Source organism: Hyaena hyaena, unplaced genomic scaffold (assembly GCF_003009895.1).
Source record: "Hyaena hyaena isolate Hyena2069 unplaced genomic scaffold, ASM300989v1 scaffold_71, whole genome shotgun sequence".
Classification (NCBI taxonomy): Eukaryota; Metazoa; Chordata; class Mammalia; order Carnivora; family Hyaenidae; genus Hyaena; species Hyaena hyaena.
In genome coordinates, this window is record NW_024080704.1 from 2,238,170 (window position 1) to 2,266,101 (window position 27,932).

The window sequence follows — 27,932 nt, forward strand, 5'->3', positions numbered from 1 at the left end:
GGCGCTCTCCTTATTTTAGGGGCCAGAGGACCTCAGGTCCGGTGTCTTCCTGCTCTGTTTCCCCCTCTGCAATGTCACCTGAACATAAGAGAGAAAGGCACTCGCTCTACCTCTGCTCCTTCCTCACTGACCCCCCAGGGACGGCTTGGGGGCCAGAGCCTCGGCTGAGAGTCCAGGAGGAGACACCAGATTCCTGTGGCCACACTGCACGGGGCCACCTGGATGGAGGCTTTAAGTGTCCATCGGCTAAGGCCACAAGAGAGTCCCCTTCCTGCTGACCCATCCTTCTCCTTCCCAACCCAACGAAGGCTGTGCCCGTCCCACTCCCAGCCACCTATTCCCGGGAGTCGGGGACAGAGCTGGACAGACGAGGCCAGCAAGTCCCAGATCGCTTCCCCAGGGAGGCCGCCCCAAAGACTCAGGCAGAAGACACAGAACTTTATTTTTCCTTCCTTTAATCTTAAGCAAAAGAGACACGGGGGTTCAAAAATAAAAATTTCTTTTCCCCCCCCTCCCAAATCTTCACCCCAGCTCCGCCACCACAACCACCCCTTTCTCCCCAGCAGGGACGGGAGAAGGGGGAGCGGGGGCGGGCGTCTCCCGCTGGGGAGGGGGAAGGCGGGGGTGTGCCGAGCTCGGTGCTGGTCTCTTTCCAAATATAAATACACGTGTCAACACTCCTGGAAAACCCTCCCCACCCACCACGCAAGGCTCTCCTCTCTCTGCCAGTGTTTGGAGAGGGGGTGGGGGCGGGGGGTGCCAGGCACCGGCTGGCTGAGGTTTACTGCATCCGCTGGGTATGTACCCCGCGAGCCTCCTGCTGCTCATTATAGAAGAGATGACACTCGGGGTCCCCCCGGATGGTGGGGGCTCCCTGGATCAGCTTCCCAGTGTTGGGGTTCACACACCAGCACTCCCCACGCTGCCCATTCAGAGACATCTTGCACTGAGGAGAGAGAAGAGAAGGACATGCAGGCCCTGCTGGGAGCCACCAGCTTTCCCTCCTTCCCTCAGCCCGAGGTTTGCCGAGCAGCTACAGCGCTGCAGGGTGGTCTTCTTAACCTTGACAGGGTGCTAGGGGGCCTCGCTGAAATAGATTCCCCCTCAGTAGGCCTGGAGCGAGGCTGAGACTCTGCCTGGCTCACAAGCTCCTACGTGACTCTGGTGCTGCTGGCCCAGGTACCATGCTCGGGTTAGTAAGGCTGTGGGGGGTGCCCGAGGCTGATAAGACTCTGTGCCCACCTGTGGGGGGGTCCCACCCAGTGGGTCCCAGCGTACTACGGGAGGCCCAGAGTTCAGTCACAGCATGAAGTGGAAAAAAGCACGTGACAGCAGGAGTCAGCACAAGAGCAGGTCCTAGAAGGTGCTTTGCATAGCTACACACTGCTCATCTACAGCTTACAATGCTTTCTTTTAAAGCTTATTTATTTAAGGGGCGCCTGGTGGCTTAGTCGGTTAAGCGTCTGACTTTCGCTTAGGTCATGATCTCGCGGTTCGTGGGTTCAAGCCCCGCGTCGGGCCCTGTGCTGACTGCCAGCTCAGAGCCTGGAGCCTGTTTCAGTCTGTGACTCCCTCTCTCTCTGACCCTCCCCTGCTCACGCTGTCTCTCTCTCTCTCTCCTAGAAATAAAAAATAAATAAATAAATAAAAAACATTTAAAAAAAAAAAGCTTATTTATTTAAGTAATCTCTAACCCCATTGTGGGGCTTGAACTCACGAGCCTGAGATCAAGAGTCTCACACTCCTCACACTCAGCCAGCACAGCCCCCTTGTGAGTTAGGTACCATTATTTCACCACTTTATAGATGACCGGAAGGAAGCACAGATAGGTTAAGTAACTCGCCCTATATCACACAGCTAGTAAGAGGCATGGCTGAGATAAGAACCCAGGCATTCCCGTCCCAAGGTTCCTGCTCTTACCCATAAACTAATTACCACTGAAAATCCCTTTAGTTTCCCATAGGGGACAGGACACAGCCTATCTTTCATTAGAAGAGATCATGATTTCTTCTTTTGAGCTCCAAACGAAGTAGCCGGCTTACATTTAGAGGGCACATGTGCAAATAGCTTTGAACATTACACTGATATTTAGGGGTGGCAAGATCTGCCTGCCTGCCCGGGGTTTTAAGGGAAGTAGGGAAGCGAGAGCCCTAGGGGTCAGCAGAGGCTACTTCTCAACGGTTTAAATCCCTGATTCTGCAAGTGTAGCCCATGGATCATTATTCGATCATTCGGAGACCCTTCAGATCATTCATTAGTGATCCCTGGGAGTTTGTTAGCAATGCAAATCTTGGGGCACTTGGGTGGCTCAGTCGGTTAAGCATCTTACTTCAGCTCAGATCATAATCTCAGGGCTCTCGAGTTTGAGCCCCTCATTGGGCTCTGTGCTAACAGCTCAGAGCCTGGAGCCTGCTTCTGATTCTGTGTCCCCCTCTCTCTCTACCCCTCCCCCGCTCACTCTCCCGTGTGTGTGTGTGTGTGTGTGTGTGTGTGTGTGTGTGTGTCTCTCTCTCTCTCTCAAAAATAAGTAAGCATTAAAAAAATAAAAGAAATGCAAATCCTCAGTCCCCACCAGCCTTCTGGAATGATAAGGCCCAGGAGACACTGCCACGTGATTCTGATGCTCAGAGAAAGTTGAGAGGCATTAGTGTAGCCCCACCTCTCTTCTCCCAGAGGCTCCCTCCCAACCTGGACCCCAAGTGCTGACGGCAGGTGGCTGGGTTGCTGCACCTGGAGGTGGAGAGGCCTGGCAGCTGGCATCCGCACGGCCCCTTCCCGGCTCAGACTTCAGAGGCTGACAGGTAGGTGGGGCAGGGAGAAGCACACCAGGGGCCTGGGGCCAAGCAGACCCCCTCTCACCTGTTTGAGGTTATACAGGCCATGCTTGTCACAGTTGGGGATGTGCAGGGAGTAGAGGTGCTCCAGGGGGCCCCGCTCATCTGGAAGGTGCATGGTAGAGATGCGTTCCAGGACCTGGTCCAACTCTTGCTGGCAGGGGGTCTGTGGGCACAGACAGACAGAAGGCAAAGAGGGAGCTCGGAGTGAGACTGAGCTCACAAAACACCGGGCCTGGGGACAACCTCAGAAAGAAGGGATTTTCCCACGGCCACACAGCTAGTCTCACTGATATGTCACTGCGCCCCATTCTACCCTCTAAAGAAAGCCACACCCCTCTCTCGTTGTGTCACTGGCTTTCAGGGATCAAAATGGGATCGACTTGCAAAAAGCGAATTCAAGTGGCTGTGCCTAGAGCCTGTCTACCCCGAGTCAGTGGGCCACTCTCCACTGCTTCCCATCAGTCCCAGCCAAGCCAAGACCCAGGACACCACAGCTGAGCTGGAGAGAGGAAAGGGCACATCCCGGCAAGACTGAGCAAGTTCGAGGAGGTCCAGCCCCGTCTCTGGCACCCAGTTCTTTGCCTGTGTCCTGAGGCCAAGCAGCAATGTGGAGGTTTCAGAAGGAAGGGACTTCAGGAAACCATATGCCCAGTCCCTTTCACAGCCAAAGGCACTGAGGCCCACAAAACAGACAGTATTCAGTCTGAAGGTCACTGAATAGGTTAGCGGCAGAGCCAGAAAGGAAAGCGCTTTGCCTACCAGCAACGCAGGACACGGATGTCACTGGGTGCCCTCCCCCAGTGCGAGGTCCCCTTTCCATGCCCTCCCGCCCCTCCAACCAGACCCGGCCCCTCTGACCCTGGCAGGTGGCGGCCGCAGCTTCTTGGGCTCATCCAGGCCCAGGTGATGTTTGCCACCCTTGCCCATCTGCCGGTGCTGCTCCGTGACCTTCTCCCGGAACACAGCCAGCTCCTTCATGCCAGACTTGAGGGGCTTCCGGCCAGCACTGCCTCCACCGCCCAGCAGGTTCACGGTCCCATCCACGTGGTTCTCAACCAGACCTCCCTCGGCATGCTCATCACCATTGTCTGCAGAGAGAGGACGGGAAGACCAGCTCAGGGTGCCGTTTCTAGAGCGACGCTCCCCCCGGCAAGTGTCTGAACCTCTGGAGGTGGAGAGGACGGATATCCATGCGACTGAGCTAAGCAATGTACATGGACCATCAATTTCAGTTTTGCAGGGACTCTCAGGCCGGGGGCTGGAGGAGGGGTGGGGGAATGACCCCAACTCTGACAGATGGACATGTCAAGGCACACAAGACCAAGACCGAGACCACAAATCTGGGATCTGAACGCAGGCTGTCTGACCCCAGCAAAATGCCTGGGAAGCCCGGCCGGGTTAGCCTCCAGCCAGGGCGGAACAGAGGAGCACGGAAGGATGGACGTGTCTGCAAGGCTTTCACCATGGAATGGGACTGAGTCCTTCTGAATCCATCACTCTCTTCCAGAAAGACCTCCCAGATTCACCTGCCACAACCTCCAGTTCAAGATCTTCATCATCTGTGACCTAACAGGGCGCACGTCTTGTCTGACGAGGGGGTGAGAAGGCGGTGACCACCACCGGAAACCCCTGGTTTCCACCGGCTCTGCTGTTACTCTTCATCTGCCCGATGGCACCCTTCTCGCGCGCCCCCATGACTCAGATCCATGACTGCTCCTGCACGGCCCCGGTGGCCCTGGATCGTTCTCATGTCTGTCCATGCACACCATGGCCAGCCGCACTATGGAGAGCCCCAAGCACGGAAATGTCCATCTCTGTTGTTTCGGCTCATCACAACGCAAGCAACCTCACCCAGATGCTTGCCACGGAGTGTCGGTTACGGCTCTTTAAACCATCAGTCACTCAACAACGGGGCAAGGCTCCTATGAAATCCATAGCTCAGGGTGGAAGGGGCCCTGGGAACAAGCCCCTGCAACCCGGGTCTCATGCTGGCTCAGGTATATCCAGCCAGCGGCCAGGCCAGAGGGACAGAATGGTACAGAAGAGTCGTAACAAGGGGGCCAGGTCCCCACGGGCCCCAGGGCAGCCGTGACTCAAACAGCCCCTTGCGGCCACGGCAGAGCAAACAGACCATGCCTCCCAGGGCGGCCCCCCTTCAGGTCCCAACAAGACCTGGTGATGCGAAGGGGATGTTTCTAAACAAACTTTTTGCATTTTTTCTTCCCTTTTTTTGCACCTTCAAAAACTTAACAGCTCTGATAACACAAACTGCACGGCTCCTAAAATATTTCAACATAAGCGTTTCAGGTGAGGCACTGAGAACCTGGCAGTCCTCTCAGAATTCGGTGTGGTGGGCTCAGAGGGCTCCTGTCCTGGGCAGTGTTCATTCATAGGAAGAAGAGGGGTCATGATGCCTACCCTGGGCTGCAGCAAGCTGCGGCATTCACTCACTCACTCACTTGCCAACTAAGGGACAGGGACCTCCTGAGTGCCATGGGGAAGTGCCACCTGCTTTCGGGGAGCATGCTCCAGAAGACGCCAGGCAACCAGGCACCCGCCGGCTGGCGCAGGTGTTCCCACCAGCTACGGTGGCAGAAGGGAGCACTAACTGGCAGGACATACTCGGATCAAATCCCAGACCCCCCCCAACTTTTTAGACCAGCTGTTTCTCCCGCACACATACCCTCTCTGTGCCTCAGTTTTTTTTTAACTGAATTGTCGGATCCCAATAGCTCCGGCTTCACAAGACTGTTGAGAGCATGTTACAGGCCAAGCAGTGAAGGTAAGGCCTGAACACAGAAACTGTCACCCTGCTGGTGACCGTTATCACTTTGATTATGATGATGAAGCTGGCCTCAGTTATTTGTTATCTCCGCAATGTGGAACCCGACCAAGGACCAGGAGGCAGAGGAAGAAAAGCCCCGTGAGCATCAGAACAGATATCACGGCATCCATGCACGGTCAAGTTCAAGGGCTTTCCTCGCAAGGCGCAGGGACATCCAGCACAGGAAGAACACGGATGGTTCAGAGTAACGTGGCCCCAGCGAGCCCAGTTTCTGGATGTCTGGTTCCCAAGGCCAGCACAGAATACGCGCAATGAAAGTAAAGGGAGAAAGGAGGAAGGCATGCGGAAAGTGGCAAGAAGTATCAAATGGCAGGGAGAAAAGAGGACTAAAAAACCCAAACATAAGAATTCTGGGGATATTTAGTACAGAGCAAACAAGTCCACACCCCTCGATGACCCCTGAAGACTTCCACATTGTGTAGCCCAAAACAAGAGCTGTGCTGACTAACGACGATGAACTTGGGACATCTGAAGAGGGGAGAGGATTAATGCGTCAAGTATTTGGCAATTAAAGAAAAAAAAAGATTTCTATCCAAAACTGTTAAACTTTAGAAAAATAAAAATTGAAATTTTTAAATGAGTAAGCCCTCTGAAACCCAGAAAATTCTCCCTGGAATGGCTATTTCCCCAGGGGCTCTGGGTAGCCTGGGTGTTACCCTCAGCAAACTGACCACAGACTAAATCCTGTTCCAGAAGCCCCACCACCACCTGCAGGGAGAGAACTATTTGAAGCACGTGCCGTCAAGCTGGCGGGAGTCCTGTCCCATCACAGAGAGCAGACCCATCAACCCACCGCAAACTCTCATCACCTGCCCTGATTCCCAACCCCAGCACGACGGACACCAGGACCAGAGGATTCGCTGGGGAGCTGTTCTGTGCATGACTAAGGCCAAGCAGCATCCCCAGTCCCTACCCACCGGATGGCAAATATATCTCCAAACTGCCAAAAGGCTGCGGGAAGTGAAAGTCCCCCCCCCCCCGCAACTGAAAACCACTGCTTAGAAATCAGGCTTTATCCAGAGGCCTGGGGGTGCCCTGGACCAGTGCTGAAGACCCTGGGCCCCCACGCACAGTAATCTGAGCTCTGCCATATTCCCCTCCCTCATCCAAGACCCTCCCCCACCACTCCATCTCCAGCACACTTCTGGCCCACCAGTCCCCCTTCAGGCAGAGGAGGGTCTTCCCTAGGCAAATAGAACACTCCCAGGCTGCTGCTCCCCCTCCCCTGAGCTCTCCTGGCCCTCAGACCACTGACAGAGGCCAAAGTGTCACCCTTTGGCCAAGTCCCAGAGGTCAGCCCACCTCTACCGCTCAGAACAAGGCTCTCCGCAAGCTCTGGAAACATGTTAGACAGGGCACCTGGGGGGCTCAGTCGGTTGGGGTCTGACTTCAGCTCAGGTCATGATCTCCTGATTCATGGGTTTGAGCCCCGCATCGGGCTCTCTGCTGACAGCTCAGAGACTGGAGTCTGCTTCAGATTCTGTGTCTCCCTCTCTCTCTCTGTCCCTCCCCAGCTTGTTCTCTCTCTCTCAAAAATAAATAAACTTAAAAAAAAAAAAGAAAAGAAAAAGAAAGAAACAGGTTGGATGAAAGAGAGGCGTACAACTAAGTACGCTTCAGGCCAGCAGACTCTAGGCAGGACTGGCTCGACGTGTGGCACAACAGACACAAGCATCCAGGGGCCAAGGAAATGTTGTATCCATTTTAAAATCAAAAGGAAAAATAAATGTGGAGGTATAGCTCAGGGGCAGAGCATCTGACTGCAAAAGGAAAAATAAGGTTTATGTAAAAAAAAAAGTCTTAATATGCAATACTTTCAGTTATTAGATGCAGTTATCAAGTAGGATTTTGGAACTTTTTTTCATAGAGGAAGAGTCACAAATGCGAAGGCGTCCAGGGTCCACAGAGTCCTAACACAGCCCTGCACCAGGTCCCAAAAGATGGGGGATGACTCTCTTCTCCAAGGACAGAGTCGGCTTCCTGTCCTGAGACAGTCCCAATCTCTCTAGAGTAAAGGGCAGTTTGTCCTCCCTCACGGAGGCCACTTAGATTCAAGGCCATGTTTCGCCCCGCTCCACTATTGATCTCAGCACTGCCACCGAACCTGCCAATATGATGAAGAAATCCGTGGGTCCGGCTTGCTGACGCACAAGCGGCACTCCACACCTTGAGGTGGAAGCCCACGGAATAAAGGAGAGAGCTGACGGGGTGCGGACCAGAAAAGTTGGTCGGCTGAGAAAACCCTGGATTCCTTGATGGGCATATGCTCAGCCAAAGAGGTTCAAGAATTCAGGCTCGAAAATCTAATCACCTGACTGAGCCCAGGTCTACCACTTGGATGTGCAGCCCCAGACAAGTTACTTAGGCTCTCTGTGCTTCCAACGCTCATCTGTAAACCGCGGACAAACAGCACCTGGCTCGGGTGGGCAGCTAGACAGCAGGAGAAGCTGCATGCTAGGCAGTGCCGGGCACACAGCAGGCACCCACGGAGACAGCTCTCCACTGCCCCTGTTTGAACCCACACTCGGGGAAGTACCCACGTGGTATCCCCTCCACTCAGTAGAAGAAGAGCACTGTCACGTTATTACCGTTCTTCCCATACTTTCTCTTACAGGTGACAGGAGCAATCCGCAGGAAAACATTCCAGATGGAGAACTCCAGCTAGAGATGGAATTTGCCCTCAGAGCAAAAATACCAGGCTGCGTTTTTTTTCCTGCCTAAGAGTGAGGTTCAGAATAATATTTATTAGGCAACCACTTATGTATGCAGCTCCGTGGGCTACAGCGCAAAGGGCAGTCTAAGACATAGGTCTCAGCGGCCCAAATCACATAACTGGAAAAGGCTTCAGGCTCAGAGAGGACCGATCAGGGCCCTGAAGGACCCCAGGGACTTTCCCCTAAGGATTAGCTGTTTCTCTATATAGCGCCCCAGGAAATGGTTCAACACTGAACGGGGAATTCGCCCATTGTACGTGGAAGGTAAAGCTTTTCCAAAGCAGGGGAGACAGCAGAGGACCCGAAACATGAGAACCCCCATCTTGTATCATGGACTGCCACCTCCTGACCTCATGCACCTGGAAGGGGAGAGGGGAGAATAAAGACCAGCAGAATGAGAGGCAATGGACAAGCTGCCCCCATTTTACAGACAGCAAACGCGAGGACCAGACCTCACGTGGTCTCCTGGAGCACACACAACCTCTGTGCCACCAGCAGAGATGCTTCACAATGGGCACAGGGTCCCCCCACTGTCCTTTGACCCTGCCTTACCGAATGGCCCAGGAGGGCAGCCAGAAATAGAACTCTACTTACACCCACGTTCTACATTCTAGACTGCGCATTAATACCCTAGTTTCAACATTTAATTCTGGCTTAGCCTTTTTTCCCCCCCAGTGTAATCTTGTTGGATTGTAGCACTGATGATGACCTTACTCCATGAACGAAAACCCTTGGGTCCGATGGCTTGGATCCTTATTCTCATGAAACACCTTCTCCTAGAGCGATGCTCTGACCTCAGTCCCCCAGGGGATGGTTGAGGATCCCTGATCTATGGAAGACCTTAAAGCACTCAGAAAAACAGCCCCCACCCCCCAGTCCAAAAGCAACCTCCTACTCCTCTTGCTTAGAATATGAGACTCTGGCCTCACACAGGCCTGGTGAGACAAGGGAATGTCCCCAGAACCACACCACATCTTCACAACAGATTAAGGTCTCCTTCCTTTCTTCTTGGTTGGTTGTTATTTTTCCCCACTGAAGAAAACCTAGCTGTTTTCCAACCTTCTTTTGAGTCTATCCCCTCTTTGGAGATCTAAGAGCTGAGAGCACCAAAGGGATCATTCCCTCCAGCGGATTCACCTCCTTCAAACAGGTAATGGCATTCCAGGCCCTGTAAGACTGGATTCCAAGTAACAGGCCAGGGAAATGTCGGCTGCTTTCCTGGCTCCCCTCTGGATGGACACAGGTCTCACATGGCTCCCTTTGTTGGTTTCTCCCTAAATGCACTTAATCCTGACGTATGTCGGGCAAAAGAATTAATACTGACTTAGCATCTTCCTCTTCCCTCCTGGATAACTTCTCCATGAACATCCATGACGGTGGACCATTCATCAACAAACTTGAATGGGCAAAGAATTCCAGGAGTCAAGAGCCCTGAATTCCAGGCCTGGCTCTGCCACTTACGATTCACGCAAGACTTCAGCCAAACCCTTGAACCTCTCTGAGCTCTAACTTCTCAAGTGTGGCAAATGCAAGTAATAATCCTCCTAAACTGAAGGCTGCTACTGGATACAGTATGATCACTTCTATAACTGGATACAGTACGGTTAGCATTTGCCCAACACGGGCAAAACCAAGCTCCAGAAGAAACGTGCAGATAATCTATTTCCTAAATGGGTAGATGGAAGATGTATTTGCTAGGCAGAGGGTAAGGGTGGGTGACATCTGATCTGCAGAATGGCCATATGCATGGGGAGGAAAGTGAGTTATGAGGAAGTCCTACAATACTATTTGTGTATTTCTTCTAAAGCCTGATTTTGTTGATTACATGAATTCTGTAGGTCCCCAAACATCACAATTCTCCGCCATTGGATGGAAGTCCTTGGGCAAGTGTGGATTTGCCTAAATTACTTTAACTTTACAGAATCTATGGGAAGGAAGGAAAAGGAGGGAGGGAGGGGGGAAGTGGCTCATAACTACCTTGCATGCACAAGGGAGACGGGGCTCATGGGTACATTCAACAGCATGTAGGGGAAACAGCTGTTTTGTCAGAGAATCTGAAGCCAGTGCCTTTGGACGGCTGGTTGGCTACTATGTGCACTAATGCAGGCCACCAAGGCTGGGCTGGGTAACCCAGGCCACGCTGGGGGGTGGGAGGGGGGCAGAAGCTAACAATGGGCACAGAAAAAGGGACGCTTGTTATTTTTTGGCGGAGGTCCTTTGTTTCTCTGGGTAAGTGACACTGTTTACGGGTCTCCCTCCACCCTTTCTCCTACAGGTCAGTGGTGGCAGGCGGCAGCGGCCTCTCTCAGGGCCATGCTGAAGAGGGCGTGCGCGGACAGCTGCTGTGTGGTGTCGGCTGGCACGCCAGGCACATTCCAGCCTCGCACTTGACGTTCTAGCCCATCTACCTCCTGCTAACATCCAGCTTCCTTCCAAACTCCCCTTCCATTCTCTCCCCACCCTCCAAGGCCCTGCTCCCTGCACGGGTCCGCAAAGCAATTCTGAGGTCTTGGATGCCACCGCGTTCGAGGAGAGACCCCTTTGGCAACAGACCAGTAGCTTCTCAGCGTGGCTTTAGAACAAAAGGAATTCCCTTGTGGTAGGCAACAGCTTCGAGCAGACTCTTCGGATGTTCTAGAGCCACGGGTCATCCAGGTCATTGCACATAAGGCGGGAACTGGCCATTCTCATCCAGGATCGTCTCCCTGCACTCGCAACTGCCACAGGCTTCTGGCCCAGTTACGTGTTGCTGAGCTCATAAGCTCTGGGGAGGGGACTGGCCAGTACCCACACTCACAGGGAAAGAATTACTGCTACTCGTGACAGTGTGTGAGAGCAGGGCAGAGGGCCCACTGCTGGCCAAACCACCCTAAACTCTTTCTGGATTCCCTTCCGAACAACAGCTCTTGGGTTCAAAGCTTTGGCCAACCAGCTCTAGCATAGGAGAAAGGCAAGCGCTGGCCTGAAAGCCGGGGGGCAGTCCAAGGTTCTGCTCCCGATGCTACCACTGTGCCCGGGACTCTGAGTGATGCTGAACAGGGCGTTTAAGATGTGTAGGCACTTGAAAATAAACTATTAAATAATAACAATAATAATAACAAGATGTGTAGGCTTTGAGGGGCGGCTGGGCGGCTCAGTCAGTTAGGAGTCAGACTTCAGCTCAGGTCATGGTCTTGTGGTTCATGAGTTCGAGCCCCGCATCAGGTTCTGTGCTAACAGAGCCTGGAGCCTGCTTCAGATTGTGTCTGCCTCCCTCTCTACCCCTCCCCAACCTCCACGCATGCACACGCTCTCTCTCTCTCTCTCTCAAATATTAAAAAAAAAAACTTTTTAAAGATATATAGGCTTCAATGTGTAGCAACATGGATGGACCTTGAGGGTGTTATGCTGAGCGAAATAAGTCAGGCAGAGAAGGACTGAGTGTTATGTAGAAACTAATTTGACAATAAACTATTTGTAAAAAAAAATTAAAAAAAAAAAAAAAAAAAAAAAAGATATATAGGCTTCAATATATGGGGAACCTGGCTAGCTCAGTCGGTAGAACATGTGACTCTTGATCTCTGGGTCAGAGTTCAAGCCCCACGTTGGATGTTGATTACTTAAAAAAAAAAAAAAGAAAGAAAGAAAGAAAAAGAGCTTTGATGGTCAAGATGTGTAGGGTTCAGTGTGTTCATTTAGAAATTCAGGGAGTTAGATTAGGGGAGTGGCTCCCAGACACGGGTGTTCATCAGAAATGATCTGAAGAGCTTGCCAGAAGTGCTCTTCGACTTCACCTGCATGTGCACCAGCAAGCCTGGGCAAGGGTTGAGGACTCTGTATTTTTGACAACGTCCTTCATGCTCTGGCATTTCCAAGGCCCTCTTCCTTTGTGCTTCTCTTTCTCCAGCCTCAGATTCCTGAAGAACTTTCTTAGTGCTGGGAAAGAGGCCTCTTTTTAAGAGGTATTACTTCACATACACACTCTGTGAAGACACAGCCTTGTGACCTCTTCGTGTCCATAGACTCACGGGTTCAGAAACAAGACACGTATGCATGCCTGGGTGCACACAGGGGGCCCTTCTTGGCCAGGCATCACGGAGATTTCTAGAGCATGCCCTCACGCCGCTGCCTCCTCTCGGGCTCCCCCCGAGTGAGCAGAAACAATGCACGGCCTCTGTAGAACTTCACTGCCTATGCACTCTCTAATGGGCTGCTTTATAAACACCAGGGTCATTCCTGGAATGGCAAAGACCTGGGGAGGGTCAGCACTGAGGCGGAGCGTTTGAGAAAACGAAAACATGCTCAAATTCAGCCAAGGTCCTCTGGGATTCAGTGAGCCAGGCTGTCCGTGAAGAGCCAGAGAAATTGATATCAAGATGGCAAACAGCACTATCAGCTTTCACTCCTTCCCATGGGTCCCAGACATTTCTCCTCCGGTTCAACTAAAGTCATTCAACAACCCAGCAAGGTGACCTATCTGCCAAAAGCCCAAGTGAGCAGACAGTGTACCTTGGGGCAAACTGGGACCAGGGGCTACGGGAACAGGAAGAATGTGCCTCCCAGCAATTCTCCATCTCTGATACGCGCACGGTGGGCACATGGGCAACAGTGTTCATTACAGCATTATCTGTAGTTGCCAAAAAACCATTGGCAATGCAATCCAAACAGGTGAATGGATGAGTAAAACGAGCAGGGCAGTACAATGGAATGACACCCAACAGCTGGCAAGAATCACTCTGACCTCTGATCACTCTACCCAACATGACCAGATCTCAAAAACCTAATTGTCGACAGAGGAAAAGAGCTGCAGGACACCTTTTGTGCACATTTAATTAACTGATTTTCAGAGAACAGCTCGAGATGCTGACCATCTATTAGTAAACCTATTAGCCAAAGAAGAGAAACACTAATGCATGTTGGTGGCTGCTTCTGGGGACAAGGGACAGCAACAACAGGCTGGTAGGGAAGGCCATCAGAAAAAGGGTTTTAAAGAGACGTGAAGCAAAATGACAAAATATCAACCACTCTCAGTTCTGGGTGGTAGACCGGAGTCGCTGTGTCATTCTTATTTCTTGTCTGCAGTTTTACCATTTTCTTTTAAGATTTTTAAGTAGTCAGTAATCTCTACATCTAATGTGGGGCTGAACCCACAATCCCAAGATAAAGAGTCACCCGCTCCACCAACTGAGCGAGCCAGGCACCCCACAACCATTTTTCTTTTAAAGGTCACTTCCCAGAGCAGTTGGGGGGGCTCAGTTGGTTGAGCGACCGACTAGGCTCAGGTCATGATCTCACGGTTTGTGGGTTCGAGCCCCACGTCGGGCTTTGCACTGGTAGCATGGAGCCTGCTTTGGATTCTCTACCTCCATTTCTGCTTCTCTTCCGCTTGCACACACAGGCTCACTCGCTCTCTCTCAAAAATAACCAAAAAATGTCCCGTCCCTCATGGGGCACCTGGGTGGCTCAGGCCTCTTAAGGACTCCTCTGACTCTTGATTTTTGGCTCAGGTCATGATCTCATGGTTCAGGAGTTCGAGCCCCAAGTTGGGATTCTCTCTCTCTCTTTCTCTCTCTCTCTGCTCCTCTCCTGCTCTCTCTCTCAAAATCAATAAACTTTAAAAAGAAAAAGTCACTTCCCTCACTGCATTCACTCTTCCAGGTTCTTGTCAAGCAGAGATATTTGTAACTTGGGGTGTCTCTGAAAGCCCACTGACCGGAAGAGGACTGAACATCAGTGACTTGGCCAACTTCACTGCCACTCTGAGGCCAGAGTAGTGTCCCCAGGGTCACCTATCACCAGAGGCTCCTGGTGTGAAGAATAGGAAGTGAGAGGAAAGACCCAAGGAGAGTGGAAGATGGTCACAGGGTCAAAGAGGGGGTGACGAAGGAACCAAGATGGTGCAGGCCTGAGAATGGAAAGCCAAGGGACGAGCACATCCCAGTGCAGCCCACAGGGCACTGGGGGAAGCCACAGGTGTGCAGTGGGGGAGGTGCCCAAGGGCCAGTCATGTCCAGTGGGAGGGACACACCTGTTCCTCCTTGAGGCCTACAGAGGTAGCAGCCTTCAACTGACACAGGAGAGATCCAGGGTAGAAGCCAGTCATGAGTTTCATGGGAAGGACTATAACAGGGAACAATCTGCAGACAGGAAAAAACTGCAGACTTCCTCTGCAGGGTTTAGGAGGAGCCTTTCAAGGAGAAAGGAGGATGGACAATATGGCTTCCAAAGTGTCCAAAGGCCACTTGACTGAGACTACGAAGAGCATCCCTGGGCAAGGCACGCTTGGAATCTGACTGAACTTCCCTCACAGCTCCTTAACTGTACACAGAAAATGCACCAGGGCGCACTGGCAAAAAGCCGTGAATCCATGCCTTCCCTTCCTCCTCCAAAGGATGAAGCATCTTGAAGATTCAAACTTGGACTTGGCTTCTATAGTGCTTTAAAGGAAAGTAGGAAAAAAACGGGAGCGGGGGGCCACCTGGTGGCTCTGACGGTTAAGCGTCTTGACTTGATTTTGGCTCAGGTCACAATCTCACGGTTCATGGGATTGAGTCCCGTGTCGGGCTTTGCGCTGACAGTGCGGGACCTGTTCAGGATTCTCTCTCTCCCTCCCTCAAAATGAATGAATGAATGAATACTTAAACATCAGGAAAGCTGACTATTCGGAAAATAGCCCACCTGGAGTGCTGGCCTAGGGTATCGTGTTGTATTGCTTCTAGTCATTTCCCTGGCCCCTCCCTCACCATCCAGGCCCCACAGCACCAAGAATGGTCAGGAGTTTTAAAAAAAAAAAAAGAAGAAGAAGAAGAAGAAGTCAGTAAATGGAAGCATGAGATGGGAGAGAAAAGACGCTTCCCTCCCAGGGGACCCATAAACAAACAACTGTGCCTGTGCTCAGTTCCAATGAGCTTAGTTCCCCACAGAGTAGTTCCCAGAGTGATAAAGACTGGGTCCTAGCTGCCTCTCTCCTCCAGCCCTCCCCTCCTGCCTTCCTCCTGTCCATCCCCATAAGACTGTTCCCGGAGGCTGCAGGCCTGACAAATGGAACCCAGAGGGTGCAAACGGAAACTAAAAACCTGTAAGGATGTCCGGGACTGCCTGCCACACTCTCAAACCAGCACAAGAAGTGTCCTGAATATAAATAAGTGTCTTTAAATAGGTCACCATGCTTTTCTTTCTCTTCGACCAGAAGTTCACTGTGTCTGATAGAATTCTGCGTCACATCAGGGGTCTTCCTTGCTCAGGCTCGCTCATTTTAGAGGCAGCAGGCTGAACCAGAGACGGCCAGCAGAAGTCTAAGTGGGAACCCTCACCTCTGGGGGACAAATGGGCTATGCCCTCCACCACTGTTAGAACCATAATGAATGACGGTGGCATCGAAGGCCATGACTGCCCACTAGAAAACCCTCCACCACTAACCCCATTCTGGACTTTCCAGAGCAAAGGGCAACTGTCCAGGTAAGTTACACCCCGGGAAGAAGCCATGCCTGTGAAATGGATTCTTAAGTGCTACATCTTAATAAACTTGGTCAATCAGAGAACATGGAGAAACAGGTATTTGCTTTCTCTTTTCTGTGTGTTGAGATTAGAGGAAGAAAGAAGGAAGGGGGTGGAGGGGGGGGGGGTCAGAACTTGTATGACTTCATCTGATTATCTGAGTTTCTGTGCTAAATGGCTTATGTACATAACTTGTTTTATCGTCAAGCAATCAAAGGAGGTTGATAATTTCTTATCCACGCTCACCTTGACTTAAAAAAAAAAAAAAAAAAAAGCCATAGTGTTTGAGGCCAACTGCACAAAGTCACGTAGTTAATGGCAAAGCCAAAACCAAATCCAGGTTGTTCAGCTTTATAGCTCTTTCCCAACCAGAATGGCATCTGGTCATTGGCATCACCTAAGGAAAGACCCCACCAAAGGCTTTTAACCCCAGTGCTTTGTCTCTCCTGTTCCCCATCACCTTGTCCCTTCTGCCTCTCCGTGGGACATGGGACCCTCACCTTCCCAGGGAGGGAAGTCATCAGTCAGATGCCAGCCGGCCCTACCCAACCTCAAAAGCCTTTCTGATTCATATACCCATCCCACCCCCACCCCACATTTATCCCTCCCAACACACCTCCTAACACTGTTGCTATAGAAACTACCCAGCGTTATAGACAGCATTGCAGAGACCGGGCCTGAGGGAACTGCCATGTTTATTTTTTCTTGGCCTCGAGCACTTTAGAAAGCAAGTTCACCATCCAGGGGCGACTTGGCACCTCCATCCAGAAGCCAGGACAATAGACCTAAAAGAAACTTCCTGAGGAGTTGCATAAAGGAACATTTTTGAGAAGTTATGCCTTAATTACTACCTCCCAGGGAAAAGGAGCTTTTCCGAGCAGCAGTATATAATTCGCTGCTTCTTTGCATGCGTGAGTCTGACGGAATGGAGCCCCGGAATGAGAATCTGGAGGCCCAGACTCCATTCTGGTCTGTGCTTGCCTGGCCACCGGAACCTCAGCGCAGCCTTGATTTCTTCATCTGTCAATTGGGGAGGATCCTGAGGCTACAACAAAGCTGGAAAACATGAAACAAAAAAACCCCTACAGGCACTTTGGTGCAAGTGGACGATGTCTAGAGAAAACGCAATTTTGATGACCATTAATTATTTTGTCATTTGCCCTTTGGGGTGGACCCCTGGACTGCACCCCACAATCCAGCTCTGATGCCTCCACCTCCTTGACTTCTCAGGGGTTGAGTACGCTAAGTCTCCCCCAGTCCCTCCCCCCCCCAACTTGCTGACGCCTTCCTGGGCTCTGTGCCCCACCCTCTTTGGCTTCGTGCCCCCCAGAACTCAGCTCCTTGAATGAAACACAGGCTGACACACCTATACCCCTCCACTAATTAGAAACCCCAGGCTGGGCTCCGCTCCGGCCAGAACTGGGGCCTGTGGGCCAATTTCCCTGCCCTGCAGCTGGAGGCCGGCCAGCCCCTGCCCCTTCTCCCCAATCTCCGCGCCTGCCCTGCCTCCCAACAGCCAGGAAGAGATGTGGGGCTGGCGGCCAGAAGGGGCCCCATGGGCTGCCAAGTGCCCCCTCCCCCTGCTAAAAAAAAAAAAAAGAGGGGGGATAGAGAAACAATTCCTGACTACAGTCGACTCTGTATTTCTTTCCGGGGGAGGCGGCTTCCAGAGCAAGGTCTCCCTCTGCGTCCTGACTGACACCCAGGAGCTGAGCCAGAGCAGACCTTCCCTGGCTTTGTTAAAGGGCAGGAGTGGCCGAACGGGGGGCGGGGAACAGAGGGATGGTCCATTTTCTAGGAGGAAAAAAAAAGTCCATAGCCCAGATACTCTACTCCTTGTGGGGGTGGGGGTGAGGGTGGGGCAGTTACCCTGGAACCTGAAAGCCAACACCTTTCTCTGAATCTACTACCCCAGCTGTCAAGTGGGCTTTTCCTCCTGGTGTCCCCCTCCCCACAATCACGAAGGCCCTGAGAGTCCAGGGAACTGGCCACCTCAGATACCCAGGGGCAGATGCTGTGCTTTGTCACTACCACAGGCATATGCTGACCCCTGACAGCTCAAGCACCCCCCGCTCCCCATATTCTGCTTCCTGGGGCCTCACCTCTACCAGAATGTTCAAGAACAGAGTCACTGTATCATTATGCCCAGACAGGCAGTCACTCAGAGGGCTCTCTTGGCCCACGGATGGAATGAGACACATTAGGAAGATTCCCAAGGCCCAGAAAACACTCCTCCGCCCAGTATTCCTGTTGAGAACCCATCAACCCCTTCGAAATGAGACGCCGCTCCCCAACTCAGGGGTGAGGTCAACTCTGGAGACCGTGTAGTAAGGGAACGTCACTGTTTGGATAGAACGTCCCATTTCTTTGCCAGGATCACGTTCAACTTTCCGGCACCCTAGGCTCGGCCAGGATAGACGTGAAAGCCCATTTTCCTGGAGCAGGAAACCGAAGCCACAGGGTCTTCCCCAGCTTTGTCAACTCAGTAAGTGTAGCCCCTCACACGTGCCCTACGCAGTGAGCGTGCTCAGACGGGTCTGCTTCCTCCTGTACCCCACGGTTCTGAAGCCTGGATCCCAGTGGGTTTCCTGTCAAGGGCTGTCCATGGAGGAAGGAGTGTCCCACCCCTGAAACGTGGCCTCGGAGAGTCTCTGGTCCTTTGAGTACCTGCAGTTGGAGTGCTGGGTCCTAACAGCTGGCTGGCCGGGTGAAGGCAGAACTCTGCCCTGTCACAGGCTAATGAGCAGCAAGCCAGCACAAGTACCCAAGTTCAGACTCTGGAGCTACTTCTGTCCCCACCCCCTCCCCCACCCCAGTCTCTCCACTCCAGACTGAGGCATTACGGAGTGAAGCTCCCAGACCAAGAATGGTCAGTCCCAGAGCGGAGGACAAGGGTCCTAAAGGGCACTGCCTAACTCAGCCATAAAAAATGTAAGCCAGCTGACCTCAAAGCACTTCTCTGTGCTCTGTGCATCTCTACTGTATTTAAAGTCCAGTTTCATGACCCTTTTGACAAGTGGCTCAACCACACTCTGTGAAAGTAGGCCAGGAATACGGATGTTTCCACCTTACAGGTGAGGAGATGAAAAACAAGTGACTTATTACACACGCGCGCACACACACACACACCAAAGTGCTTGGCTTTGTCTTATTATCTAGCTTTATACACCCAAGCACACACACACACAAGTACACACACACGCAGGCACCACCCCACAGAGTGGCACTATCTATATTTGATTTACAGTTAAGGAAACTCTTGCCTTGGGTGACGCATATGTGGTTGAAAACTGGGCTTTGAACTGGAGCAACTTCACACCAAGATGAGGCCACCCAAGGCCATGGTAAAGCCTGCAGAGAGACTAGGGGCCTGCCTGACACAGCCAGTTCGGCTTCCATGCTAAAGGCCAACTACCTAAGCATCAGAGAAGAGACGCAGCTTGTGGACATCAAGGTGGCTACCGTGTGTGAGAACCTACTATGCACCAGACACTCGGCCAGCCCCACACGCACCCCATGAAGAGATACAATCACCCTCATTTCACCAACAGGGAAACTGGTATTTGAGGAAGGCCCTTGGGCATCAGCACTCAGGATCTCGAAGACAGGGCTGCAACGGAACCTGGCCATTCTGACGGTGGAGACCAGGCTACTTCCACCATCATCTGCTGCCCACCAGCCCTTCTCGCCCCACCCTGGGACCTCTTGTTTCTGCTGCCTGCCACACAACACTCGCCACTTCCCCCTCTGAAGCCCCCAGGACCTGGGCCTCTTGATGGACATAACCGAACCCAGCAGTAATGAACCCGGCCCCTCCATCAGCTGCAGGAGGCAGGTGTCCAGGAACAAACTTTCTGGCTGCCAGGGTCAAGGGCTTTTCCTGCCAACAGCCCCACACTTGCACTCGGCCATGGGGGCAGAGGGGTACAGAGGAAAGGTCAGCCTCTCACCTCATCACTTACCTGCCAAGGCATCCCTTGATGAGCCTCGGAGCCCACACCTGTGAAATGGAGGTGGCGAGCCTCCCTCGCTCCCTCACAGTAAGGCAGGAGACAAAGCAGGTGAAGAAATCAGTCCGTAAGAGGGAAGAAGGGAAGGTGACCGAGCCCCTGGCAGCTGCTTGCCACCTCAGCAAAACGCTGGCCAGAGACAGCAAGAAGTACTAGAGAGGCCTAGACCGTCTGCCAAGCAGAACACCAGCTCCCCTGGTGAATTCAAAGCATAATCTCGCTCCTCCATGCCTTGGTTTCAGCGGGAGCAGCCTTCGCACAAACCCACCCGCCTCGGGGACACGGCCACTTCCCCACCCACACAGCCTGGCCTGCTGCACTGCCTCCAACCACCCTTTCAGGACTAGTCCGGTTTCCAGCATTCCAGCTCCCAGGCACCTCCATGGTCTCCATCTACCTGCACTGCCGTCGAAGGCTGGGGGAGACAGATTTTCCATGCCAGTGTCTCGAGCCCTTCCCACCTACAGAGCATCCAGCCAGGTGTTCAAGACCCAGCCATGGCAGGAGACGCATGGGAGACCAATGCGGGGAGGGAGGGGGGCGAGAAACACTAAGAAGGGACAGACTGAAACTAAATGTAGCCTCTGGTCATGGAGGCTCTTCAACAAAAATAATAATCCTTTTATTACTGTCATTGGTACCGTGTTGTAGGGTATGAGGAGGGTCAAGGACAAGACCAAACATGGGCACAGCCTGTGTATTTCCTGTTCATCCTCATTCCCTTCGCCTCCCCTCTTACTGTGCACACCCCCCCCAACTCCACCTCCCTCCCCAGACAGGTACTGTCTTCCTGTTCTGCTTTTCATTGGAACCAAGGAGCTCCAAAACTTCCCCGTGCCAGGGGCGCCTGGGTGGCTTAGTCGGTTAAGCATCTGACTTTCGCTTAGGTCATGATCTCGCGGTTCGTGGGTTCGAGCCCCGCGTCGGGCTCTGTGCTGACTGCCAGCTCAGAGCCTGGAGCCTGTTTCAGTCTGTGACTCCCTCTCTCTCTGACCCTTCCCTGCTCACGCTGTCTCTCTCTCTCTCCTAGAAATAAATAAAACATTAAAAAAAAAAAAAAAAACTTCCCCGTGCCAAAATTTAGCAATTGCACATCCAAATTTCCTAGAGCACAGAATAGTTAACCTGAGACCCAACTAGAAGTTAACCTGATAAACGGGCCACAGTACAGTGACTGTCTTAAATTAAGCCCCCAAATGTTGGACTGTGGTGACTAAATGTGCACCTCCTCCCAAATAACATGCAGTTATTTTTCTAGGACTAACTTCCATGTTGTCCCCTAAGCCGAAGGAATGACTTGCCTGAAATTTTCATCTTAAAGCGCAAATGTTAAGGTAAGCTAACAGTGAGAACTATGTAAGCTTCCCTTTTCCCTCTGCCTACCAGGCAACTCAACAGTCCAACTTGACCAAGAACCACTGCACAACCAGACCCTCATCATGGTGATCACGAACAGTTAGCCTCTTCGTTCTACCATCTCTTCTAATTCAGAGATTCCTGGCCCTGGATTTTGTTTTCCTAAGACCCTTTGACCTTGTTATGTAGGATTTTTTTTTTCTCAAAGCTTCTTCAAACACCTTTGTCAAAGGAAATGGAAGGGATCATGGCTACCACACAAAGGGAACCATCTCGGTGAACAATTTGGACATAAGTGGAAGGTGAGTTGGGAGACTGCAGGCAAAAGCCCAGATTCTAGGACTTCCTCAAAGTCCAGCCCTCCATGCACAATGGTGGACGACAGAGGAGGCAGCTGGCCAAACGCTGCCTGCCTTGCGGGTTCGGGACCTGTCCAGCCACACCCTCCAGACCAGACCTGCCTCCAAGGCCAGAGTGCACCCAGCCACACCCTGCTGGGTCCTGCAGCCCAGGAACCACAGGTCTCCCTCCCAGAGACCCGGGAGCACCAGCCCTCAGCTCCCCATCTCATCCCAACACTCGGTGGTGACTCAGACAGAGCAGCTTAGCAGAGTTAGTTCTGGGTGTTCTGTCCAGAAGGGGGGAGGGTGGCGGAAGGTAGTGGTGTTAGCAATCAGTGACAGTGGGTTCCACTCATTCCCCAAGTCTATTTTACGACTTTGAACTCAGTATGCAAATTTATGCAAGACAAGATGCAAAGCAGTGCTTTGAGCCAGAAGCCCCATTGCTTTTCTCCCCTTTTTTTGAAGCTGCACGGAACCACTGTAAATCAGGGCTCGCCTCTGCACCCCCCCCTTCTGCTCCCCCAGCAACTGCAGATGCAAAAGCCTCCTCAGACCCGCCCGCCTGCCTGCCCTGGGACTTTGAATGACTGCACATTTCTATAGCACCTTTATATGTGCAGCGGGCCAGACGGCCACTTGGGCGGCTCCGCCCCTCGGCATAATCCCAGGCATTGTACGAGGCGGGGAAGGAGGCAGGGGAGATGCTGAAGGAGCCAGTCCGCCCCGCCGGCAGCCCAGAATTCTGAAAGGGCCCTACGGGGCCCCAGCCCACTTCCTCTTCTTACCCCGACATTTCTAGGCACTTCTGCCCGCTCCAGCAGCAAACACACCCACACACTGTTAAAGTCCAGACCTCACCAGATCTTGGACCCCCCCCAGCCCCCATTTTTCTTCCAGGCTCACCTACTCCAACCCTTAGTCTGACTTCTGAGTGGCTCTGAACCCATCGCCCCCAAGGGATGCGGGCTCAGCACCCGCAGATGTGCCCGCCCCCGCCCCCTGCATCCCAGCCATCCCCAGGAAGTCGGCTACACGGCCCCTGAGTCCTGGGAACAAAGACAAAAGAGCTAACAGCAAAGCCGGAACTGCTGGGGTTTTCTGCCTCAAAATAAGAGGGTATGTTTAAAATTCTCAAAGGAACCTGCTCAAAGAGGAATGCAGGCTGGGATGGGAGAGTGCCGGTTCTTCAGAGAGGGGAGAAAAGGGGATGGGAGATGGGGAGGGGAGGCAGCAGCATTCGGTGCTACGGTCCCCTCCGGGCCAGTGTCTGCCCCTCCGCCCAACCCAGACCCCAGCGCTCTCCAAGCAGGGCCGCAACCCTGCCCCAGCCCAAGACCCTCTCCTGCACAGAAACCTCCAAACTTGCCCTCTCTTCCCTGCATCCCTGCCAGCCCGGCTTCTGCCCTGTGGCCCCCCTGTCCCCCAGCCCTACTCATGCTTAAGCACCTTGCTCTGGGTTACTTCTTTCCAGGGTGCCCACGGGGCTTCGGCATCTAGCTCCCACCCCCGCCCCCAACTCAGTGTCCCCTCTTCCCAGTCTGGAACACAAGAGAAAAATGCGGAAGGCGTCTGTCTGGGCACGGGGAGAAGGCTGAGGAGGCAGCTGGGGCTAGCTGGCGGAGAGGAGTCCCATAACCAGGCAGAAAATCCAGAGTGACATTCTTCCCATGAACTCACCCCATTGTCCCCGGGCTCCCCTGACAACTCCCCCCTCCGGGGGCTCAGGGAGGAGGGAATGGGGAGAATCTCCTGCATCTGTTCTGGGGCTTGGAAGCAGGAGCGCTGGTTTTCCGGCTGCCAGTGAGAAGAAGGAAGAGTAAAAAAAAAAAAAAAAAAAAAAAAAAAAATTCTACGATGTTCAGGAAGGACCTGTACCATGCACTTTATTAAGATGGTCAAAATCCAAGCGGGTCTATGAACTTGGAGTCCTTTGGAAAAGTTCACCCTGCTGAGGAAGATGTTTAGCTGGTCAGAGTTCAGCTCAGAAATCTCAGCACCTCCCTGGTGGGTGGGGGGGGGGGGGCGTGATGGAGGAGGAAGGCAGGACCAAGTCTTTTCCTTTAATTACTTTCTAAGAGAAGCAGGAGAGGAGGGTTAAACTTGGAGGCCCAGAAAGCTGGGGAGGGAAGCAAGCAGAGGGAGAAGAAAGGACTCAGGGGTGCTGCTAGCTCCTGGGAGGAAGCCCTAACTTGCTCTGCACTCAAGGTCAAAATGCGCCAGAGCAATAGAAGGTTTCAACTCTGGCCCCCAATTCCATTCTCAAGGAGAACAGGGGGGAAACAATAGCCGGTTGGTTGGAGGAAGGGTGGGGGGCCCAGGAGGGGGGGGGGTGGTTTGTACCAGGACCGCGGAAGCTTACAAGCAAGCAAGAACGTTTTCACTTATTCTCTTCTTTCTTTTTCTAAAAAGCTTGAGGAACTTGGTCAGACTCGCTTGCTTTTTCAACAGCAGCAGCGGGCAGTGGACACCTTTCCCAACTGTTTCCAAGAAGAAAGAGTAATTACAGTTTCCTCCAGACCCCGGGGACAGGAAGTTTTTGTAATTTTAAAAACAAACAAAAACAAAAAGTGAGATTCTGACTGCCCGGTTTTTTTTGGGGGGGAGGGGTATGAGGCTCCCTTACAAAGCCACTCAGGACCCCCCTCCCATTCTACCCAGCAGGAAGAATCCCCTCGGATTAGGACGATGGTAACACCTCCCTGGGATGAGAACGGTTGCGTCCAGCGCCCCGCAACCCCCTGCCGTTTGCCCCGGGGAGGGGGGGGGGGGCAGATGCCCCAGTGAGCGGCGCGGCTGTCCCAGGCCCCGGGCTGCAGCCGGTCACCCGGCTTAAGTTACCCTGACTGCACCGCTGGGCTGAGCCTCCCAAGCGCCCCTCGTATTGTTCCGCCTAAACGACCAGCACGAGTAGCGGTCGTTTTCTGTTCTCCCCACCGCACAAAGTGCCAGCAAGTCCTTTCTTCCCACCTTGCAATCCCAGGAGGAAGGGTCCCTCGATGAGCCGCCGCCTCCTCCTAGCGCCCCGTCCTCCCCGGGGGTCCCCGCAGTCACCGGCACCCACCAGCCTCCGCCCCCCAGCAGCGTCTTCCACCGGCACCTTTCCAGGAACCTCTGGTCAGCGGTCCCCGACTCAAGCTGTGCTCCCCCAAGAAGCCTCAAGCTTTCCCTCCACGGGGTCTCACCGACACCCTCCTCCCAGGTAAATCCCCCCTCCAAAATAGAAGTCAAGGTACGTTGCACCCGGGGATAGACGACGGTAACGGGGATGCCTTTCCTCTGCCCGTGGCTCCCGACCAAATCAGTAAGCAGCCAGGGCTCTCCCGCACGCTCTAACTCCGGCTCCCTACCCGGGCCGGACTTTCGGGCCCCCTGCCCAGCAGTCACCCCCCAGCTGGTCGAGGACTCCGTTCTCGCGGCGCTCCGGCCCGCGCCTCTGCCCCGCGGCGCGGCCGCCCCCAGCGCTCCGCTGCCCTCCAAGTTTCTCCGAACTGGCTGTCCCAGCCCCGCGTTACCTGCAACCTGCTCGGGGCTGGCGCCGTACTCGGCGTCCCGGCGCTTTTCGCAAGTGCCCTCGCCCAGGACCAGCGCCTGCAGGGGCAGCTCGGAGCCCGGGTGGGGATAGCAGCGCAGCCCCTGGGCGCAGCGCGGGGTGTAGACGCCGCACGCCTCGCCCTCCAGCCGGGCGCACACGGAGCAACAGCCGCAGCCCGGCTCGCGGACCAGCTCGGCGCAGGGCGTGCGGGCGTCGCCGGCCGCCCCGGACGCTGCGGCGGCGGCGGCGGCGGCGGGCGGCGCGGCCGGCGGGGGCCCGCAGGCGGCCAGGCGCTCGGGCGTGCAGGGCGGGCAGCGGAACAGCACCTCGGCGCGCGCCCCGCGGCCGCCGCCGGCGCCCAGCAGCAGCGGCAGCAGCAGCAGCAGCGCGGGGCCGCCCAGTCTCGGCAGCATGTTGGCGGTGGTGAGCGCGACGGCGGTGAGCGAGCGGGCAGGTGGCACGGCCCTGCGAGCGCGGGAGCCGCCTCCTCCACTTCTTCCTCCTCCCCCGCAGCCGCAGCCGGGTCCTAAAGGGCCCTGCTTCTCCCCGCCCCCTGCCTTCTCCCCTCCCCCTTTCGGAGACCACCCCCTTCCCCCGACACTCCTGCGCGCCGGCCCTTGCGTGCGCACACGCCCACTCGCCCACCCCCGCGCCTTTCCTTGCTCTGTGGGTCCCCTGCTCCCTTCTACCTCGGGCCCCCTGTCCCTCCACACCCTTCCACCTCGGGCTCCCTGACTCCCCGGGAGTGCGAATAACTTGGGGTTTCGAATGGGACAGGCGCGGGAGTGCAGGAAAGTGGGCGCTTTTGTCTCCTCTGTTTTCAGTTCGGAAGGACTTAGTGTGCGCGCTTCGCGTGTGACCGGCACTGAGCTAACTGCTGGGACAATGCAGAGGATGGAAGACAGTCCCGACCTCCAGGTGGGATTTGAGTCCACCCTCTCCACCTCCCTGCAGCCTCCGGCTTCCACTGGTAGGTTGCCTGGGGCAATGACTTTGGTGTTCTGGGAGCCCATCAGAAGAAGGTTCACATCCTTTAAACCAGCCCAGCCCCGAACAGCCCCTCTTAGTGACCACTGCAGTTTCCCAACCCTGCAAGCATCTGGTAACATATAATTACCAGAAATGAAATTTCTGGGCAGTGAGAAACCTGCTGCTTCCTCTCTGCCTACTCTGCCCACCCCCTCCCCCAAGTAATCGCTTAGTTGCCTCCTTTCTCCCATCTGGAGGCATTTGCTGTAGGAGAGATTCCCAGAACACCCTGCCTCAGGGGGCTTGGAAAGGTCAGATCAGCCTTCCAGGTGTAAGACAAAGCCCAGGGGTAGGGGCATTTATAGCTCTCCAGTGGGGCAGATGGACAAGGATGGTCTCCCTCCATTGTTCTGTTTGATTTACTGAGTTTTCTCTCCTTGCTCCCTCAACCCCCCAGCATTCCAGGCTTGACCAGGCTTTTATTCTCACCCACATCCCTGGGTTGTGAACCTAACAAAGATGCTTGTCAGATTGTCTTGGCCAGGGAGGGACCATGAAGCTGCCTCCAGCCCAGGTTTCATTTCCCAGCGCCTCGGCTACCCTTCCCCCTGCCGGAGCCCTCCACGCCAGCTCTAACTTTATGACTCATAGCCATTTGACCCAACTCCACTGGTGCTTACCAAGCGGCCACCTGGCCCTGAAGGTAAGCGAGATGCCCCAGGGACGGCAAGTTCTGGCTTAAGGAATTAACGATGTCTGGGGGAAGATGAACAAATAACTATTTTGTCAGAGGCTTGGAGGAGGAGAAATGTATTTAGAGGGAGAAGTGATGAGGGTTTGGGGGTCATGGGTGAATCAGAATTGAAATTGAAACTTAGAATTCTTCCAGGGGAAACGCAGGGATAGCAAGGCCAGCTGGAGCACAGGGACCAAAGCAAGGACATGGAAGTGGGGAAGTGAGATTGGAGAAAGGAAGTCCACTTTGGCCATCAGAGTGCTAGGGGGTGGGGGCACTGAGGAGGTGTGGCCTCATGTAGCAGGCAGGAGCTGTAACGTCCAGTTTGAGCAGAAGAGTGAAATCCACATTGCTGGGGGCACCTGGGTGGCTTAGTCCGTTAAGCAGTTAAGCGTCCGTCTTTCGCTTGGGTCATGATCTCGCGGTTCATGGGTTCGAGCCCCGCGTCGGGCTCTGTGCTGACTGCCAGCTTGGAGCCTGGAGCCTGTTTCAGAGTCTGTGACTCCCTCTCTCTCTGACCCTCCCCTGCTCACGCTGTCTCTCTCTCTCTCTCCTAGAAATAAATTAAAAAATTAAAAAAAAAAAAAAAAGAAATCCACATTGCTGAACTTGGGGAAATCACTAGAGCTGTATCTGATGCAGATCAGAAAGAAATGAAAAGAGACAAGAGTGGAGGGGAGGCTGCCCATCCCTCCTCCTGGGTGTACCCTGTGCTTGCCTGGTAACATTTGTTTCCACTCTTCTCACCCATTAGGGTCTGAGTGCCTTCAGAGTAGGGAGCGCGCCTAGCATGACACTGCCCAGTGGAAATCTAACACACAGCACAAATGTGAGCCACGTGTGCAATTTTCAAATTTCTAGTAGCCACCTTAAAGTGTAGTAAAAAGAGATAGGGGAGGGGCGCCCTGGTGTCTCAGTCGGTTAGGCGCTTAGGCGTCGGACTTTGGCTCAGGTCATGATTTTGGGGTTTGTGAGTTCAAGTCCCATGTCAGGCTCTGTGCTGACAGCTAGGAGCCTGGAGCCTGCTTTGGATTCTGTGTCTCCCTCTCTCTCTGCCGCTCCCCTGCTCGCGCTCTCTCTCTCTCTCAAAAATAAAGAAACATTAAAAAAATG

At 53.7% G+C, this 27,932-nt stretch overlaps 1 protein-coding gene across 1 annotated transcript; it reads right to left on the reverse strand.

The window, feature by feature from the left end:
* Positions 1–438: 438 nt before the first annotated feature.
* IGFBP2 (insulin like growth factor binding protein 2) lies at positions 439–25,623 on the reverse strand. The gene is made up of 4 exons (XM_039233087.1): positions 25,095–25,623; positions 3,696–3,925; positions 2,860–3,000; positions 439–946 (listed from the first exon to the last, which is right to left on the reverse strand). The coding sequence occupies exons 1-4, from the start codon at positions 25,525–25,527 to the stop codon at positions 782–784; spliced, it is 969 nt and encodes a 322-aa protein (XP_039089018.1). The 5' UTR covers positions 25,528–25,623; the 3' UTR covers positions 439–781.
* Between the last annotated feature and the right edge of the window lie 2,309 nt (positions 25,624–27,932).